At 39.2% G+C, this 20457-nt stretch overlaps 1 protein-coding gene across 2 annotated transcripts in view; it reads right to left on the bottom strand.

Annotated features, from left to right (window-relative positions):
• GPLD1 (glycosylphosphatidylinositol specific phospholipase D1) overlaps window positions 1-19325 on the bottom strand; it is a 41140-nt gene extending 21815 nt beyond the window's left edge. For both annotated transcript variants that reach the window (XM_073331876.2, XM_073331877.2), the window contains exons 1-12: window positions 19126-19325; window positions 15365-15420; window positions 12196-12274; window positions 10116-10213; window positions 7222-7332; window positions 6862-6910; window positions 6037-6091; window positions 4871-4978; window positions 3618-3645; window positions 3383-3522; window positions 2521-2586; window positions 423-543 (exon numbers count right to left, since the gene is read on the bottom strand). In XM_073331876.2, the coding sequence (XP_073187977.2) occupies window positions 423-543; window positions 2521-2586; window positions 3383-3522; window positions 3618-3645; window positions 4871-4978; window positions 6037-6091; window positions 6862-6910; window positions 7222-7332; window positions 10116-10213; window positions 12196-12274; window positions 15365-15420; window positions 19126-19243 (1029 nt within the window). In that variant the 5' untranslated portion in view covers window positions 19244-19325. The remainder of the gene's footprint in view (window positions 1-422; window positions 544-2520; window positions 2587-3382; window positions 3523-3617; window positions 3646-4870; window positions 4979-6036; window positions 6092-6861; window positions 6911-7221; window positions 7333-10115; window positions 10214-12195; window positions 12275-15364; window positions 15421-19125) is intronic.
• Between the last annotated feature and the right edge of the window lie 1132 nt (window positions 19326-20457).

Raw genomic sequence — 20457 nt, 5'->3', positions numbered from 1 at the left:
CAAAGAAATGTGCCAGGGACATGAATTCTGCACACGCACAGTGTCACAAAATTCACCCAGAAGTATGACTTAGTGGACTTTGGATCAGGCCCTTAGTGCTGCTTCAGAAAGAGGCAGAACCCTAAGAAATCCAAAGCACAACTAGGAAAGAATTCACAACAGCACTAAGAGTAGGATTTCTTCTTGACCCGTGCGGGCAACCAGCTGCTGCTATGAAGCATGAATATTAAAGACATACTGTAATATCATTATATACAACAACATAACCACTGTTCCAATGTGTAAAATGCTACCATCCCCATCTGGAGACTCTCTTCCCTCCTGCAATGTACCAGACTGAAGAACTAAAACAATTGATAGCAGATCCAAATTTTGCATGGCCCATCTATCTCCCCCTGCACTATTGATCTAAACAGACTTACTGTTGCCCAGGATTGCATATTGAAATAAACTCCTTTCTCCGTATAATTTATATTCTTTTCAGTTGTTTGTGTGAGTGAAGAAGTCACACTCTTGTGCTGTTCCTTTTTGGACTGTATAATTCTGTTGAGATAAAGAGGCAGTAATAATTAGAAATGTTGCTGAAGGGACAATTAACAAGATAAACCCATTAAATGCAATGTAATGACTGGACTGAAGATTTTATGCCATGATTATAGAATGAGAAAAGCTGAAGATCATGCCATATGCCATTCAGGTGGCCGTTTACCCAATATTTATAGTAAAAAGATCTTAGAACCAGGTTCACTACTGAGTTACATCAGTTTAACTCTATTGATGTTAGTAGAACGATGCCAGTTAACACCAGCTGAGAATCTAGTCCTTGGATATTACCTATTACATCAGCATCATTAGGTGTTTTCCCCTCATCATCAGTATTATTTTTACTGGTTCACTATAAATGTGTAAGAACAACATTCAAACCATGTTGTCTACAAATGGATTTGAATTGAGATATTGTACACTAGTCACTTGAACCTGGGTATTGAAATTCTTTTCTTTTAAAGCCAGAAGCATGCAAATTCTTTTATGAGTTATTAGTGATCTTGATAGCAGTAATACACAGACAAGCAAATAAATGATTTGTGAAAGTTATTACTAGAGTATATTTCTAAAATACTCTACTTGCCTTTCCTCAGGCTAGTAAATCCATTGCCATACACACATTAGACCAAATCCTGCTCCAATTTATACTCTGTTGAAGTCATTTGAGTTGCAAGGAATGCAAGTTAGGGTTACAGAAGATTTAATTGTCTCCCCTGACTAACACTGGAAGCAGACAGGGGGAAATAAAATAAAATAAAAAGCTAATCTCTTCTAACTTGAAATCCAAAATAACAAAGTGGTAAGATAAAGGTAGCGCAGCTCTCACACCTCCAGGCTTCCCCAAAATGTGAGATTTATACCCATATCTACCTGTCAAGCAAAAATCCCCAGTCTTTTTCAGTTTGTGCATGGGGCATTAGTTGTTTGTTTACTAGTGAGGGTGAAGAGGTTTAGGTACAAATGGGAAACACAGCCCTCAGAGGAAACTCCTACTCCTCTGCCATCTTGCTTTCTCTCTTTCTCTCGCTACTTCTATTTGCTGATTCTCTTCTCCATCTCTATCAATTTGCTTTTTCTCTCTCACCCCCCCCACATGTTAGCTCTCTGTGACCCATTTCTCTATGCTGCCCCGCCCCACTCCATTGCCTCGGTACCAGTTAGATGCAAACTGAACTGAATTACATACGAAAGCTTCAGATATACAGGCTGAGAAAACTCTGAATCTTTTTGTTATCTAAACTAAATATGTTATTTATCCTGAATGTAATTCCCAGGATTAATTATGAATTCTTGGAATAAAAATATACCCCTTAGAGTGTAGATTTTAGTGGAATGATCTGAATTCTTATGATCAAAGTTTGACTAACTCCCGTGTCTCTGATGTTCTTAGGTTTGACTCATTGCAGTTTCAGTTCAATGAGAATTCACCAGTAGTACAGAGGCCATACACAACACAAGCAGGAAGTTAGCTGTGGAATGGATGTGCAGGTGACTACACACCCTGTGTCCTACAGAGCTGGACTCCATATGCACGTAGACCAACATAGTAGGGCTTTTTGATGTTAGCTGTGTGAGAGACAGGTGTATTGCCAGTGAGCCACCAGACCTCATGCGTGGGTGTGCAGATGTTGCACTCCTACTCCAATCCAGGTGCTGGAACAGCAGTCCCGAGAGGCAGAGTGCTTACTCCATACCCTATCCACTGGCAACAAGATGAAGCCCTTCCCATCTCTTACAAAGTTTCCCTATACAAAGCAAATTTATTTGGGTTGGGGAGGGCCTAAGTTTCACCCAAAGGAAAGATCAAACAAGTATCTCTCTTCATACATGAAGAAATTTCTCCCCTGGAGTAGAGTTTTTCCAAAAAGGAGAAGTGAGGGACCTTGATAGGTTACCCATGTAATTGGATTTCCACACAAATGGACGTATCTTCTTTCAGAGGTAAATCTTTGTAGCTTTCAGGATTATACTTACATGTTGCTGTTCTTGTGCTCCCCATTGCACTCTATAAATAGAGGGTTCTCAGGTATGAAGCAGCCACTGAAGAAATATTGAAAACACACAGTTTTTTATATATTCTAATGGAAGTTAAACTAAATAGAACTTTCATCCATAGAGATTCCTCCTCTGGGAAGTGAGGTCATCTCCCTCAATAGCCCCTGCTTATTCAAAATTAGGGCATTGTTATATTCCTTAGAAATTCCTTTTGTATTTTTTTAAGTTGTTGATGAATTATTTAGAATCCATAAGAATTCATGTGTGATTATGTAACAACTTAACAACTTAACAACTTTGGCACTAATAACCGGCTAATCCTAGTAAGGTAAAGTGTTTTTAATTAAAGTGACATTTTTCAAGCATGTAACACAACAGATTATAGGATTTGCTTTTTCCAATTTTTCATGCAGTAACATTATTCATCTAGACAAACAGTATAATTGTCTGAGATCTGCTCTCCACAGGAAGGATTGTGAACCTATCTGGGCAAAGGTGAAATATTTGTGTAAGTGGTATTATAGTGATAAAGTTTTCGATGAAAATAATACCAGCTAAATACGAGCCTGAACTTGCAACTCTTAGACAATTAGGGTTCATTTTAACTCTCTCTGAACTCAACGAGAATCTTCTGATTTCACTGGGAGTTGGATTGGGCCCTAAGTCTCATTGAATTCTAATTAAGTAAGTTCTTCAGTTTTAGGCTCCAATTCTGGAACTGGGCCTGCTTCCTTGAGAACAAGTAAACAGACTTCATAACTTGAATACAGCAAAGGTAAATTATCTGACTTTACTGTAGTCTCATAAGAGGTGCATCCTAACACATAAAACAACATCTCACCTGGTCCCATTTTCTAACATGTGGCTTGCTAGCTGAAAAATATTATTTGACCAGAATGCCATGTCATCCAGTCCTCCAAGGAAATACTCATGGAACCTCTCCACCAAAAATGGAGATTTGCTAGCATACGATGGGAAAAGCTATGAAACAAAACACAGTATAATTAGTGAAATGGTTCAGTGTATCTTAACATTAATAGGTACCTAGTTGTTAACAAGAAAAAAAAATAAGTTACCTTGGCAACAGCAAGCATTTCTCCATGCCTGCAAAAATAAATAATCTTCAGATACATGTGTTTCATTAACAAATAATATGAAAATACCCCCATTTCAAAGCCTTTGTGGACCCCTATATAATAACCCAGTATTTATCCAACTTTAAGGATGGTAACTTTGAGAGATTTCTTTGTTTGTTACTATATCATCATAAGATCTGTGACATCAGAGATTGTGATCTTGATGGTATTTCTTAATATTTGTGCTTTCTACACTGCTCTGCAACTCAGCACAACGACAGGTACACCTACACTCCCTGCAGCGCAGGTATAAATAGCAGTGTAGAATGTGAGGCACTCCTTAGGCCAATAAAGTAAAGACATACCTGAAGCCTGTGGGTAGATACCCACGTACACATGGCTCTCTACTTGCCAAAGCATTGCCTCCCCAATGGTGGAGGGAGGCAGTGGGGAGTGGGCAGTGGCTCAGCAGCAGAAGGCTCATTCTTTCCCGACTGCCTTTTCCTGCCAGAGCCTTTACTTGTTGCAGCGAAAGTCTCTGGCAGTGGGAGAGCTGCTGAAGCCTTTCTCCACTGCCAGAGCCTTTCACTGACACATGCAGCTACACACGGCATCGTGGATGCAGCTTGCTTTTCACTGTGGCATGTAGCTACATATACCCTATATGTAGCCGCCACTGTTGGGTAACGTAGACATAGCCAATTAGTAAATAATTGAATTAATGAACATAGGTAGGAGACTCAAAATATTCTAAAGTAGTCATTACCGCATTTCAGGTTCTCTTAACTAAGAGGAACAACTTCACTTCCTATCCTTCAGACCTGTAGTATTCTGGAAGTGTCTGCATTGGTGTAAATGTCTGTGGGCAAGAGAGCTAGCTATAGCTACACATCTATATTGCACTCGTCATTGAAGATCAGTTTTACTGCTGAAGTGCCACAACATGGCCATGCTTCAAAACATTGCTGTTACCTCGCAACACAGGCCGGTTTATGTTGTTAAGACATACAGCCTAACTATTGTATTCATCATATACGTCATATTCATTTATAAAATGTAACAACTGTGAAACTTAGATACAGATCCAAACCTTCATTCCAAATTTCCCCAAAGTTCAAGGGTGTCTGAGAGAGAAGTTTGAGTTTGGTTAATCTCTAACATAGAGATGCAGGTTCAGTGATTTACTATGAGAGTTATTATAATTTTTCCCCATATGTTTTGTGAAATAAGAAGTTCACAACTCAGTGACTTACAATTCGAGAAACTGCAGGTAAGTACAGTCAATAATTGTGCCTTCGGTTATTACTTCTTGGCCATAATATTCCTTATAGATAGCTAGCAGGTCTTTGACTGGTACATACCTAAAAAACAATACTGAGGTGTTATAACTAATATTTCCCATTTAACCCAATAAAACACGATTCATTTTATATAACTCCCTCCATGGGATTCTTGGCTAGTAGATCTGCCTAGTCTTGGACTGTGTCCTCTCCTCTGTCCTGTCCCCAGCCTATCCCTCGCCCTGCTAAGATCAGCCTATTCAGAGCTAGCACAATTGTTCCTACCCCACCTTTAGCACAGACCTATGACAGGGCTTAAACAGTGACAAGGACCTTCTGCACTGGGATGAACTTCACCCTATGTCACACAAAATAAGACATAATCAATGTTTCAATGTAATTGTTAAATAAGAATACTGTACCTGAAAATTGTAAGTTACAAGAAAATGTCTAAAACTGTTTTAAAATGCACCTGATGTTGATGTATTACTCTTGATTCGCAATGTCGAGGTTTAATTGAAGCAAGTGTCCATTTGATGTTAATTTCAAATCTTCTCTTAGTGATGTTCAATTTATGGGACATAAAATAACCAATAGGGACTACTTTATAATTCATTACACAATGAAAAATATTTAAATACTGACAACCACACATCTTTATTTCTAAAAAAAACTAGTAAGAATTTGCATAAAAACACCAAAACATAGCTAAACTAAACAGAGGTATCCCATATAAAGATATTGCCATTGAGTTATATAAAGAACGGCTGGGACTTTCCAGCAAACAATTTTTAAAACTAATTTTTGTAGTTGTTGGTTTCCTGCGTGACCAGTGTGAATATCCTCATCTCTGTGTGTCAGTTTTCTCATGTGTAAAATGGGGATACTGCTACTTCCTTTCTCCCTCCCCGTTGTCTGCTCTTCAGGGCAGGGACTCTCTCTTACCCTGTGTGTGTACTGTGCCTAGCACAATGACTTTCTGATCTTAGTTGGGGCCTCTTGGTGCTACAATAATACAAATAAATATTACTTTATTAGAACATCCTGAAATTATCATCTACACTATGTGTTATGCGTGCAGCAAAAATTAATGAGAGTATTTCTTCAAAACATTGACAGCTTAAGCACATTGCTCTTACCAGGCTGCTTTCAGGTAACTAAAATCAAGCTCAAATTGGCTTAATACGTCACCTCCTACATTTAGAGAGAGGGGAAAAAAATCAGTTTTACTATATTAGCACACAACCTCAATTTCTTTTTTAAAATGGTGTCTGTCACTGGGCGTTGGCAGTACTCCATGTGGCTCCTGTGTGTGTTAATACGGTAGAGTTCCATTTTAGGTATGTAAATATTTCTGACTTGGAATATGTTGCTGGTATACTTGCAAGGAAGAGTGAGGATAAGCATTCTGCATTTCCAGAACATGATAAAAGCATTATCATATTTAAACTCAGAGCAGTGACTCAGTTTAACTTTGAAGTTCTCCTGCTCACATTTTGGCTTTAAGTAGGAATGGCCAGGTTCTGCAGCATGTCTTCTGAGAGATGCACAGCAGCTGCAGCCCCAGGGTGGGAGGGCAAAGGTGATTTTATGCAGAATCTGGCCATCCAGAATCTGTTGCCAAAGGGAGCCAAAATGACATAGGCAGGGATGGGGAGGGAGAAGTGGCACTACCTTAATTTACAACAACACCTGCATTGCAGCCCAGAATCTACATAATGCTGAACAGTTTGGCATTCACCCTTCCTATTTCCAGCCACCATCCACATGGGTCCTACACCAGGGCTTGCGGGATGGTGGAAAGGAGACAGGACAGGGTCCTTGTGGCTCATTTCTGATTCCTGTACACCATCAGATCAGCATACAGGGGGCAGAATCATCCCCACAATTTGACTATGCACTAGATTGGTATTCACAGAGGGACTGGGACCTCATTGGTTCATATCAGTCAAAATAAAAATTACCAAAATCACCAGTACGATGAGCATCTGAGTATGAGCCATGAAAATCAATCTGGGGAAAAATTAAAAAAAGAATATTTCATGTATAAAACCAATTACAATAAGCCAATTTTGCTCATCCTTCAGTACAAACAGAAAAGGACAAGTAAAGTGACACTAAAGTTGATACGCCCAAAATTTAGCCAACTTTGTCCTGAAAAATGTTTTTTATATCAGTGTGTGAAGTTAAGCATGTGCACATAAGTCTTTCCAAGGTCAGAGACCTAGATTTTCCCCCCGGGGTTAAAAGCCTATTTGTAAATACAAGTTACCAATACCAATATCTACAGATATGATTAACTAACAAAAATGATGTACACTTACTTCTCCCATGGTCCTTAGAAATCCTTGATCAATGCCCAAGCTATGCCAGCTCACATCTGCCACCATATGTGAGGCAATTCCAAACAGGAAAGCCACCAGTTTCTCTGTAGCCTAAACAACAATAATATGTACGTAGTAATGTCCAATCACTTTACTACAGCCCCACTATCTTTAAAAAAAGTTATTAGCATTTCATCTGCTCAGTGCATTAAATAAATATACAATTCAGCAACCATTTCTCACTAAGGGCTCTATATTGCAAGGTGCCGAGAACTCTGGCCCAGAACCTCAAAGGTATTTAGGTGCCTAACTCCCACTGATTTCATTGGAAGTTAGTAGCCTAAATACGTTCAAAGATCTGGGTCTTTGTTCCTGATCCTGCAAGGCATTTAGTTATATTCCTAACATTAAGTACTGCATTAGGTCCAAGTCTACAGAGTTACATGCTTGACTTTACTGATGTCAGTAGGCCTACTCATCTGCTTTGAGTTAGGCATATCAGTGCTATGCTGGAACAGGGACAGAATATTCAGCATGACGACATCCTTCAAGACTGAGCCCACTTAACCATACTTATGCTAGTAGTCTCATGGACAAGGCAGTGGAGTACCTGGGCAAGCACTACTCAACATAAAGGTAGAAGAATAAAGCACTGAATAATTTCAGAGGAATTCCTTTGTCACTTAGGAATAGACATATCCACTTCTAATACAATATGATATGAAGTCCCACCTTGTGTCTAATTAGAAATTTATTTCAAGCTTTCATAGGCAAAAAGTAGAGAAGTTATTTGTGAACTCATTCCTCAGCAGTGTTGGTTGAGTTTCTTCAAGAGTCGGTGGTCTTCCCTAAACCACGATCACTTTTAGAGATTTTTTTAAAATATGGAACTGATACATTTTTCCTCTCAACAACTTTACAGCTCATGAAAGTTAAATAATCCACATGAATAGTACTGTTCAGAGCCAGGGAAAATGCAGGCAGCCTCTGTGCAAGCTCTTTGCATTCCTAAACCTGGGAGGTTTGGGAATGCACTTCAGAGCTGATCTATAAAATGCCTTGAATTGCTATTGCAATTACTGGATTCTCCTGAGCAAAGACTGGCAACATTTTACAAAACTGGTAAACTCTCCAGGGGGCAGGAGCTAGGATATGACCCCCAAGGATATGATCCAGCTGTGGCTGGAAAAAAACAACAACCCTGAATGTGACCCATGGCCAGAAAGGGTTAAACATCCTGCAAAATAAATGACTCAAATTCAACCCTTAAAGACATGTGGGGAGATAATGTTTGTGGTTTTGTGTATTTACATATGTATGGGCAGTGGTCAACAATGTAACAAACAGTACCTGTCTATGCCATATTCTGATAATTCAAAGATCAAAAGAACATCCTAGCATTTAAATGAAGTGTAAACATGGGATAGCTCTGTATTCATCCCTCTTTGAAATGTATAGCAAATCATTGGTGAATGGTGGAGGAACAGGGGATTGTTTTATGTTAATTCGTATAGCTAAGTACTGATGATGGACCCACTTCAAAGACCTGATTACCTGTTGCTCCCCAAGGGGCTCCAACTTGTCAAAGAAGACCTGAAATTATATAAAAGTTCCTTGGGTCCTGATCCTTTTTATCTCAGATCTGCTTAAGCTTCATCCAGGGAAGTTTGAGTTGCAAGATGAGATCCCAGTTAAGATGGTACACCCTGAATATGATATGACATTGGACTATAACCAATGAGCTAAATTTTAAAGGAACTCTTTGCAACTACAAAGCTCACCATCTCTGCTATGTATCTGAACCTCAAGAATTGAACTCATGTCTATGTATATTGATCTTTTAACCATACTCGCTCCCTTTTCTTTTTAAATAAATTTTAGTTTAGTGAATAAGAATTGGCTGTAGCGTGTATTTGGGTAAGATCTGGAATATTCATTAACTTGGAGGTAATGTTTCTGATCCTTTGGGATTGGTAGAACCTTTTCTTTTATATGATGAAATAAGATTTTCAGAGATCTTCATCATATTTGACTTAGGTACCTGGATGGAGGCCTGAGACTGGGTTACTTTAAGGGAACTGTGTTGTTGGTATCTGGGCAACCAGTCAGGTCATCATAAAGAAGCTGTTTTATGCTGGTTTGGTAAATCTAATTATTAAAAATATCCCCCAACTTTGGGGATTATCTGCTGCATTCTTTTCAGTTCACCCTAATTGAGTGACCTCAGCTGGCCCCCACTGGGACCCCAATCACACTGGTATCTGAGAGTTCTATCTCAAGATCATGAGTGAGACTTAATTTTACTTTGAAATCGCTGTCAGCCCCGGGCAACTGGGCTCTGACTGACAGCCTGGGAAGTGGGAGAAGGTACCCCATTGCAGCCTCGCCAGGCCTGGGGAGGGCAAAGAATCCTAAAAGGAGCAGAGGTGAGGCTGGGAGAGCTGAACCATCACCTGGAGGCAGCTGGAGGGCTGATGGGGCTGTATTGATGGTGGGTTCTGAGCAGGTGGGGGTGAGTGCTGGGAGGGTGAACTGATGGGGTGGTGATGACAGAACTGATGGGGGATTGGGGAACAGGATTAATTGCTGGGCAGGAGAAAAGCAGATGTGGGGGTGAGAGGTGAAAAGCAGATGTGAGGGGCCCAAACCACTTTATCTAGTACATGTCGGAAAGTGGGCAACACTAATTGTCACATGCACACACCCTGGTGATCGGCAGGGGAGTTCAAATATCAAGAGACCGACCTAAAAAACATAATTTTTTTTTAATCTTGTGATTTTGTAGGGTCCAACTCATGATTTTTGATCTCTTGAAGTTGGCAGTATTGTTTAGGTGAAAAAGATGGTTGGTAGAGGCTTTAAGAAGCCCATGCAAATTCAAGGGGTTTTCCTACCTCCTCCCAAGGCTGAGGATACTTCTTCCTGATGTAATGGATACTAGTGTTGAGAAATGGTGCCCAGTGAGTGTCTTCAGAAACATGATGGAATATTCCTGCAACATCAAAAGACAAAATTATACCTTGATTTGAACTGCTCCACATGTTGGATTTCTGCTCAATTGCACACTGAAAGAATGTTACTTTTGAAACGTTTTATTGTACCAAGAATCACTGAAAAGCATTTGTGCATATTTTATATTGTCAAAACAGATACTACATTTACCAGCCGTATTTTTGATGGAAACATGTGGAAGCCTTATTCCAAACCCCGCTCTGTCCTCATGGATTGTGAGTAAGTGAGATATAGAAAAGGATATTACACCTTAAGGGGAGAAGTCTAGCAGAGTGAAGAGAGCGGCTGGTGGCCAAATGAATGCACTCGATTTTATGGTAATACAAGCTAGTGGGGAATCCAGGCAAATCAAAATCCCATGCTTCAGGGCATGAGCTGACTTCCACAGGGGTCTGGAAGGAAACGGTACATCAACTGTGTCATCAGTTGCAAAACTGATTAGGTATATTATCAGTTTGTGTGGGGAGATTAGGTCTTTGTCTGAAGTATCAATCTCTGGCCTCGCTTGGACTTGGACAATTCAGATCTGGTCTCACCTGATAGTGAGCCAGGAGAGCAAATTCTATGTGCCTATGTAATGCTCTGGGAGTTCATTTTACAGTGCCTAGTAGCGTAACTTTGAATTCTATCCAAGTGCAGCTCTTGTACTGGGGGAGGAAGAGAGCAAATAGATTTTCTAGAATCCGGAAAGAAGATGGATGAAAAGAACATGATTTTTTTGTATAAATGCTAACAAAATCGACAGGGTCTCCTGGATGATTTCACTGCCGACTATTTTCCTTACACTTTTAAGGGGAGATGAATTGGAAGCATGGGAAGATGTAGCTATTGGTACCAGTCATGCCAGTTGTAGTAGTAATTTTTTTATATGGACTTTTGTTCTCCAAAAAAAAAGGATTAAGATTCAAATTGATTTCAAATAGGCCCCCAAACAGTCATGAGATAAGCTATGTCTACACTGCAGCTGTGCCACTGTAGCACTTCTGGTGAAGACACTCCAAGTCAATGGGACAAAGCTCTCCTGTCGGCTTAACTCCGCCTCTGTGAGAGGTGGCAGCTACGTCAGCAGGAGAAGCTCTCCAGCTGGCATAGCACTGTCCACTCTGCTGCTTAGGTCAGTATAACTTATGTTGCTCAGGGGTGTGGATTATTCACCCTCTCCTGAGCAACGTAAGTTTTACTGAAGTAATGTGTAGACCTAACTTAAGAGCAAACTGACATGTGTCTGTGACAGGGTGCTGAGTGAGAAGCACTTAATCAGCCCCTGCCACTGCAACCCCAATCAAGGGTAATGGATTGGAGCTGGCTGGATAGCCCTGTGTCTGCCTGGTAATGGGCAGCACCTGCCAGCCTCATTAGCCAGGGTTATTAAGGCTGGGAGGAAGCCAGAGGAAGGAGGGAAGAAAAAGACCAGGCACAGAGGGAACTGGGAGCTTTCTGGTCTGTTGCTGGCCAGGCCTGCACTTGGCAAAGTTGGCTGCGAAACCCATACATAGGTGGAAAGCAGTGGCGGGAAAACAACTGTAAATAAAGAACACTGGTGTTGCATCAAGCGAGGTGTTCCTGACTGATTAGAGAGGGCAACAGGGGGCCAAAACCAGAGAGGCCCAGTGTGCGCCTCGCTACAGTGCCTCTCCCCCCACCTCTGCCACCATTTCCAGCTCACCCTCCCTTTTGTGTCCCATTATGCCAGTAGAACTTTAGAAGCCAGGCATGCCCAAAAAGCTAGTAGAATCTATGAACCTTAAGAGCTGATTCTTTCAGAGGATTGTGTCTCAGGAACCCCTTGCTCAAATAACCCCAAATGTGGATTACTATCCCTACCCAGAGCTCCAGGAAGCCACGAAATTTCAAAGCAATCCGAGGAACCATGCAGATTTTAGAGCATTTAGAAGAGTATCTTTAAACAGAAATTGTTCTTATCCTTAACTACAGCTCCACTATAATAAACCCTCTTCTTACCATTCCTGCAGATAACAGGATAAAAGGCATCAGGATAAAGGCTCCCAGCCTGAAATGCATCCTGGTGGTTTAGTAACAACTGTGAGAGGAAAGGATGAGGGAACAAGAAATCAGAATACAATTAACGACAACAGAAAAAGGTTATTCTGAATATTTAAGGTGCAATGAGTCAAAGACAACATTTACACTTCAGCAAGATATTGCCAAAGTAAAACTAATAGTCAAATACATTACTTCAGTTTGCAAGATTAGAGATGGGGCAGAAAAAAAAGAGAGTCTAAACTAACTAGTTTATATTGTAGTGATTTCAAAAACAAACACACAAAACAAGAAACAAAAATATTTACATTATATAACAAAAAATAAAATATTGGACGGACACTTAAGTAAAACCAGTACTCTGAGAAAACACCAAATAATATAAATAGGACTGTCGATTAATCACAGTTAACTCACACGACTAACTCAAAAAAATTAATTGCGCTTAAAAATATTAATCACGATTAATCGCACTGTTAAACAATAGAATACCAATGGAAATTTATTAAATATTTTGGATGTTTTTCTACATTTTCAAATATATTGATTTCTATTACAACACAGAATACAACGTACAGTGCTCACTTTATATTTGTATTTTTGATTACAAATATTTGCACTGTAAAAATGATAAAAGAAACAGTATTTTTCAATTCACCTCATAAAAGTACTGTAGTGCAATCTCTTCATTGTGAAAGTGCAACTTACAGATGTAGAATTTTTTTGTTACATAACTGCACTCAAAAACAAATACAATGTAAAACTTTAGAACTTGCAAGTCCCACTTCTTGTTCAGCCAATCACTCAGAAAAACAAGTTTGGTTACAATTTGCAGGCGATAATGCTGCCTCTTCTTGTTTACAATGTCATCTGAAAGTGAGAACAAGCATTTGCATGGCACTGTTGTAGCCAGCATCGCAAGATATTTATGTGCCAGATGCACTAAAGATTCATATGTCACTTCATGCTTCCATCACCATTCCAGGGGACATGTGTCCATGCTGATGATGGGTTTTGCTCCATAACGATCCAAAGCAGCGCGCACCAACATATGTTCATTTTCATCATCTGAGTCAGATGCCACCAGCAGGTTGATTTTCTTTTTTGTGGTTCTGTTTTTTTACAGTGCAAATATTTGTAATAAAAATAAATATAAAGCAAGCACTGTACACTTTGTATTCTGTGTTGTAACTGAAATCAATATATTTGAAAATGTAGAAAACATCCAAAAATATTTAAATAAATGGTATTCTATTATTGTTTAACCATGCAATTAATTGCACGATTAATTTTTTTAATCGCTTGACAGGCCTAAATATAAATAATAAAATTTATATTGCATTGAAGGATACCAAAAGCACTTTAAACACACTACAGTAAAAACTGTGTTATCCAGCACTTTTAGCAACCAGAAAGCTCTATTAACCAGCATTACTGGTATCTCCCAATACAAATCTTCAGTCTAGTAACTGGGACTAGTGTACTGCCCAGGAAGTTATGCAATTGCACATTCTGCACTCTACTTTTATGCAAAAGAGGCAGAAGATAAGTAAGCAAGCTGATATCATTCAAAAACCAGTCGGAGAACACTTCAATCTCTTTGGTCACTTGATTACAGACCTAAAAGTTGCAATTCTTCAACAAAAAAACTTCAAAAAAAGACTCCAACGAGAGACTGCTGAATTTGGAATTAATTTGCAAAATTAAGTGGACACCCTTACATTAGGCTTGAATAAAGACTGGGAGTGGATGTGTCATTACACAAAGTAAAACTATTTCCCCATGTTTATTTCTCCCCCCCTCCCCTCCCTCACACGTTCTTGTCAACTGCTGGAAATGGCCCACCTTGATTATCCCTACAAAAGGTTTTTTTCCTCTCCTTCTGGTAATAGCTCACCTTACCTGATAACTCTCGATACAGTGTGTATGGTAACACCCATTGTTTCATGTTCTCTGTGTATATAAAATCTCCCCACTGTATTTTCCACTGCATGAATCCGAGGAAGTGAGCTCTAGCTCACGAAAGCTTACGCTCAAATAAATTTGTTAGTCTCTAAGGTGCCACAAGTACTCCTTTTCTTTTTGTGGATACAGACTAACACGGCTGCTACTCTGAAACCATTAAAAAAAAGCAGCTTCCAGAGTGTGTCATAGGGTCATTACAGATTCAGCCCAATCTCCTACACCTTCTACATATACAATGATAATTGATGTTGATAATGCTGACCCCAAGGCACTGCAAGATCCTGAAGTGCCTTCTGAATCATCAAAGAAAGATAAAATTATGTTCAGTACAGTTTCAGTATTAAGTGTATTTTTAGTGATCTGGGCGTATGCCATGTGCTGGCCATAGTGATATGTAGTGTCTTAAGATAACCTACTGTATAGAAAACTGTACCTGAATACACCTAAGTGCTTCAAGAAACCAACCACTCTGCAGTGCAGTACTACTGCACGATTGGTAAGTACCTGTTTACTATTTTCTACTTTATTCATTTTATTGTATTCTAATTCTTTGAAAATTGATATTCCATTGGTAAGTATAACTCTTAGTTAACTGGAATTTTTGATTTACCAGCACCCCCATTTCCCCAACATGCGAGATAACAAAGCTTTTACTGTATATACAAGTTTGTATGCACACATTCAATGCAATTACTCAGACATACTTAAAGAGAAGCATATGCTTAAAGTGCTTTTCTGGCTCTGGTAAGATTGTAGAAGTGGGCTCTAATTACACAAACCTTTTCTGTCATCTGAAGTGATATTACATGTGGCTGATGAAACACAAACTTGACTCTTGTTTGTTACTTGTTTTTGTTGTTAAATCTCCATTCCAAGAGTCATTGATTAATTCCTCCAGACATCTACCTCAAGAGGAATGCAAATTAATTTAAGATAGTTGGTAAGAATACAAGTAGAAAAAATTCTGTACAACTACACACTATATACCTAATGGTAGTTATTATGTATTTATTTCTGGTTGCATGCAGCATAGGCAAAGCACTTTCCACACAGAAAAGGCGTGAATCTGAAGAATTCACTGTCTGAAGATTGACAAATAGACAAAAAGAGGGCAGAGGAAATTGTCACAACATATATGCAATTAAGCAGTAATATGCTTCCTTACCTTTCTATAGTTAACATTCCCTTCATGTTTACTGAAAAATTCCAGAGCTCGATGTGCTGAAAAACATATAATATTAAAAACTGACTTAAAAGTACTGTGGCTAGGCCCATCTTTAGTTAGAAGTACTGTCAAAATGTAGGTGCTAGAATGAATTTAAGAGTACTTATAACACAAGTGACATTGGCGTACAGCACATCACTCCTCTTGACAATTCCCATGTGGTAAATGACATGTTCTCTCCTCATAGCAAATAGATGTCACTCGGTTTTAATAAATGCAAAGATGATGTTTCTTTGATGCTTTTGGACACAGACTGAGACCTTGTTCTCCTTGACTCTCCCATTCAGAGAAATCACAAGCTGCATTGGCCAGCCTAGTACTGTAACACAACAAAGGGTCTCCTTACATCCTAGCCCAGACTATCACAATTAAGAAATGAAATACTGTATCTGAGCTGTGTGAATGAGCATGTTCCACAAAATTCTAGGTACCACTAGATAGAATTACTTTCAAACTCATATTCCAAGTAGCCTTGTAATTTTAATTAATTCTTATTATAGACATAGCATTTAAGTTTCTTTGTTCCCCTAAGGTATTGAATCAGATATAACCTGTGACCCATTGTTAATGTTTAACTACTTGATTAATTTTTACCATGCATGAAAAACAAAAATCTGCAGTCAGCAAAGTAAAAACAGTGTTTACTCATTGATCGGTTAGGCATGCATATTGCCAAGCAGTACTTACTAGACAAGCTTCACACTACAGAATAAAATAAATGGACATAGAATCATAGAATATCAGGGTTGGAAGGGACCCCAGAAGGTCATCTAGTCCAACCCCCTGCTCGAAGCAGGACCAATTCCCAGTTAAATCATCCCAGCCAGGGCTTTGTCAAGCCTGACCTTAAAAACCTCTAAGGAAGGAGATTCTACCACCTCCCTAGGTAACGCATTCCAGTGTTTCACCACCCTCTTAGTGAAAAAGTTTTTCCTAATATCCAATCTAAACCTCCCCCACTGCAACTTGAGACCATTACTCCTCGTTCTGTCATCTGCTACCACTGAGAACAGTCTAGAGCCATCCTCTTTGGAACCCCCTTTCAGGTAGTTGAAAGCAGCTATCAAATCCCCCCTCATTCTTCTCTTCTGCAGGCTAAACAATCCCAGCTCCCTCAGCCTCTCCTCATAACTCATGTGTTCCAGACCCCTAATCATTTTTGTTGCCCTTCGCTGGACTCTCTCCAATTTATCCACATCCTTCTTGAAGTGTGGGGCCCAAAACTGGACACAGTACTCCAGATGAGGCCTCACCAATGTCGAATAGAGGGGAACGATCACTCTTTTAAAGTGAAATATTGTTCAAACTTTGATTACATTTGACTTGTGTTAATGTGACAGTCCCTGGAGACAATTTATTTACACATATTCTCTCTGTAAAAGGATTGGGTTAAACTGCAAACCCAGCAGCTATTCAATTCTTGCTATCAATACTGGTTTCATTTTGACTATTAATGTAACTTGGACCATTTAAAATTATATTATACAAAGCACGCACAGACAATTTAAGGAACAATCCCACATCAGCAAGGGAATAGACAAGATGATTTAATAGGCCTTTCCAACTTCTTAGTTCTATACAGAACTTTTTAAACAGAGAAGGGATATAATTTCCAGTGCCTAGAATTCTTGGATTGGCAATTTATTTCCTCTATTCCTCCATACACAATATTAATCAAATATATTGATTCTGCAAGTTGATCTACGCAGACAGATCTTTAAAATGGTAGAGCCTCAGGAATGGACTTCAATGGAGCTCCACTCAGATGTATATGTTTGTCCATTCAAATCTTTTTGTATGGCCATAGCAAGTAGAGTCCAACGAGTGGTATTTTCAGACAAATAACTAAAATATGGTTAAAAATTGTGACCCAATAGCAAATTATAAGGAACATTATTCAGGTAATCATGATCAATAGGTTAAATCAGTGGTTCCCAAACTTGTTCTGCCGCTTGGGCAGAGAAAGCCCCTGGTGGGCTGGGCCGGTTTGTTTACCTGCCGCATCCGCAGGTTTGGCTGATCGTGGTTCCCAGTGGCTGCGATTCGCTGCTCCAGGCCAATGGGGGCTGCTGGAAGCAGCACAGGCCAAGGGACGTACTGGCTGCCGCTTCCAGCAGCCCCCATTGGCCTGGAGCAGTGAACCGCGGCCACTGGGAGTCACGATCAGCCGAATCTGCGGACATGGCAAGTAAACAAACTGGCCTGGCCCGCCAGGGGCTTTCCCTGCACAAGCGGCGGAACAAGTTTGGGAACCACTGGATTAAATAAATGTAGCCTTTTTTAATTTGGAAAATATATCAATTTTGTCCTTGATTAGAATGAACAGATTAAATTTGGAATAAATCTGTCAATTTTGTCTCTGAATTTTCTGCAAGCAGTTTGGAATTATCTCATTTGTGTTATTTCAAGTTACTGACAGAGGACCAGATTCTGCCACCCTTATTCACAGTAAGCACCTTAAGCCTAAATCCTACAAAGACGTATGCACCTACTTAACTTTATGCACTATGGAGTTGTCCTATTAATTTCAATGGGACTACTCACGGTGTACAAAGTTAAGCATCTGCATATGTCTTTGCAGAATCCAGGCCTACAGTACTACTCACAAGAAGAGGGCCCAACCTGGCCCTGAATAAATTCTGTGCATAATCTTACTCTAACTTGTTAACAGTTGCAAATATTCAATATTTGACATTTGAGAAGTTTGATTGGCCAAAGGCCACATGCTATGTTTTTATTCCCTATTTGGTTAAGATGAATACTAAGAGTCACGATTTCTGGTGCAAGTACTCACCAATTATGAATTAAAAATTTGTTGTGAGTGAACACTCTGCAACATTCACTTAAAATTCACTGTTTCCATTAATATTCTTGCAGTAAACTCATTTGGTAGAATATTTACAGAAAGCAATAATAAAATGAATTTATTTCAAAATTCAAACAAAAATATTTCTGATTCCTCTTCCCCTGCCCTCCACCCCAGTTTGCCCCATCTCTCCTTGCTTCTGTGTTGCATAATGTTATTTGGCATTAGCTTAACTGGATATCTACCTACCAGAAATAAAAGTACAACAGAGACTTTGGCACTTTTAATCTTATATGACAAATTCAGCATCATACTTCACTACCTATTTTACAAAGAAGTTAATATATAATGCTTTGAAAATGTACAATATTATTAAAAACAATTCGAAAGGAGAAAGCTGAGATAATTAAGACACCCATGTAGCAACAAAGAACATTTAGAAATATAGATAAGCCATAAATTATTTCCTAGAAAATCACTTCTAATTTAAACATCCCATATTCAGTGATCAGAAAGATGATAGTATTGGTGAAGTTAAGCATTAGGCTATTCTTCTCTTCTTTCTGAAAACCAGACCATTTTTGTATAAGATCCATAGACACGAATACAAACATTCCAATTTCATGACGCACACATTTTAGAAGATAGAAGAATTCACATTGATTTAAACACCTAACATAAAAATAAACAGGCAAACTAGTGCTACAGCACAAGCTCCAGACAGGATATATACTCAGACATTCATATCTGCTATTTAGTCTAAGAAAGATGGAATTTGCATGATCACTGTCCTTCACTTTCCAGTGATCCAATTTTCTATCCAATCCTGTATTCATTTCCCTTTGCAAGCAATTTAAAATATTATGCTAAAATGCATATTTTGTATGTACCTTACCTATTTCAATATGTGTTGAAATACCGCACAGCATACATCTTTGGCACAGGCTGTAAACTATAATCAGCAGAACAGACCAAACCTTGAAACCATCCATATTGCTAATATACTGGCACATAAATCATAGCTTTAAAAATGCTTGAGACAGTATTACTGTGACCTTTGAAATCTAGGTTACAGTATATTTCTCTCCTTTCAAGCATGTCACTGACACAGAGGCTAAACTGTCAGGTTATTTGAAATGCCCCCATTTTCCAGTTTGATGTTAATCATTATCAGCATTTATCTTTTACGTCAGAGTGAATGTATCTTATAACCAAAGGCAAAAGAAATCTGTCCTACAGGATGTTTCCCTTCTGAAATCTGTGGCATTTCTAGAGCGATGGGAGGGTAACTTCTATTCCTTGACCGTCTGCACTTCTGTATTTTAAATAGAGATATCATTGTAAAATAAAAAGGGTCATTCAAAAATATTTGTAGTATGGCATATGGCTGTCTTGTGCCGCTACATCAAATTTTATAGAAGACCAACACAATATTACAAAGTGGTATTTTTTAGCTGAAATCAACATAAATACCAGTTTTACAAGTTTCATGAGGCTTGAGGTGAGTAACCACAGAACTTATTACCCCTCCTCCCACCAACAACTGTGGTTTAGGTCCCATAACCCAGTGAAGTTTGTAAAACTGGTGTTTAGGTTGTTTTCCACTAAGAGTTGAGTGGGCTCTTGTAATACAGCTTGTAAGAGTGTTTGCTGGTTTTTTTTCAGTTTCTGGTGCCTGTGTGGAGTCCAGTAGGACTGGGGCTCAGGCTTATCAAAAGTTTTACAGGCCTTTGAGCAAAGTTGGTCCCATTTTAAAATCTGTCGCAAAGCCGCAAACCTAAGAAAAAGTCACTTGGGGCCAGATCTTGCAGTGACTTATATGAATGCTTAACTTTACTCCCAAGTGTTCAACAGGACAATGCAAAACATTGCAAGTTAAATCCATGCAGTTCTGTGGCATTGGGGCACTAATTGGAGGTTTTGGTGTAACATTTTGCAAAGCCTTAAGCCAAGATCTCTGCTCCAGCAGCATCAAACTCATGTGGACCCTGGGGGTAGAGGAACGTTGCCACCATTGCCAGCATCACAATATTTGATTTGTTTTTTTTGTAAAGCCCCAGCTCCTGGAGTCAGGTCATATAAGTGAAACTCTCAGCTTTGTTTTGTTTTTTTTTGAAGAGTTAAGGCTTGTCTACCGAGGGCAAAAGCCTAGACTAGCTATTGCTATTGGAAGTGGACTAACCTAAACCACAAAAAGGCACTTGCAGTGCAGAATATGACTGTCCAC

The sequence above is a fragment of the Lepidochelys kempii genome, chromosome 2 (genome assembly GCF_965140285.1).
Source record: "Lepidochelys kempii isolate rLepKem1 chromosome 2, rLepKem1.hap1, whole genome shotgun sequence".
Classification (NCBI taxonomy): domain Eukaryota; kingdom Metazoa; phylum Chordata; order Testudines; family Cheloniidae; genus Lepidochelys; species Lepidochelys kempii.
The sequence above is the reverse complement of the archived record's forward strand: the minus strand, read 5'-3'. Positions and strand labels throughout refer to the sequence as shown.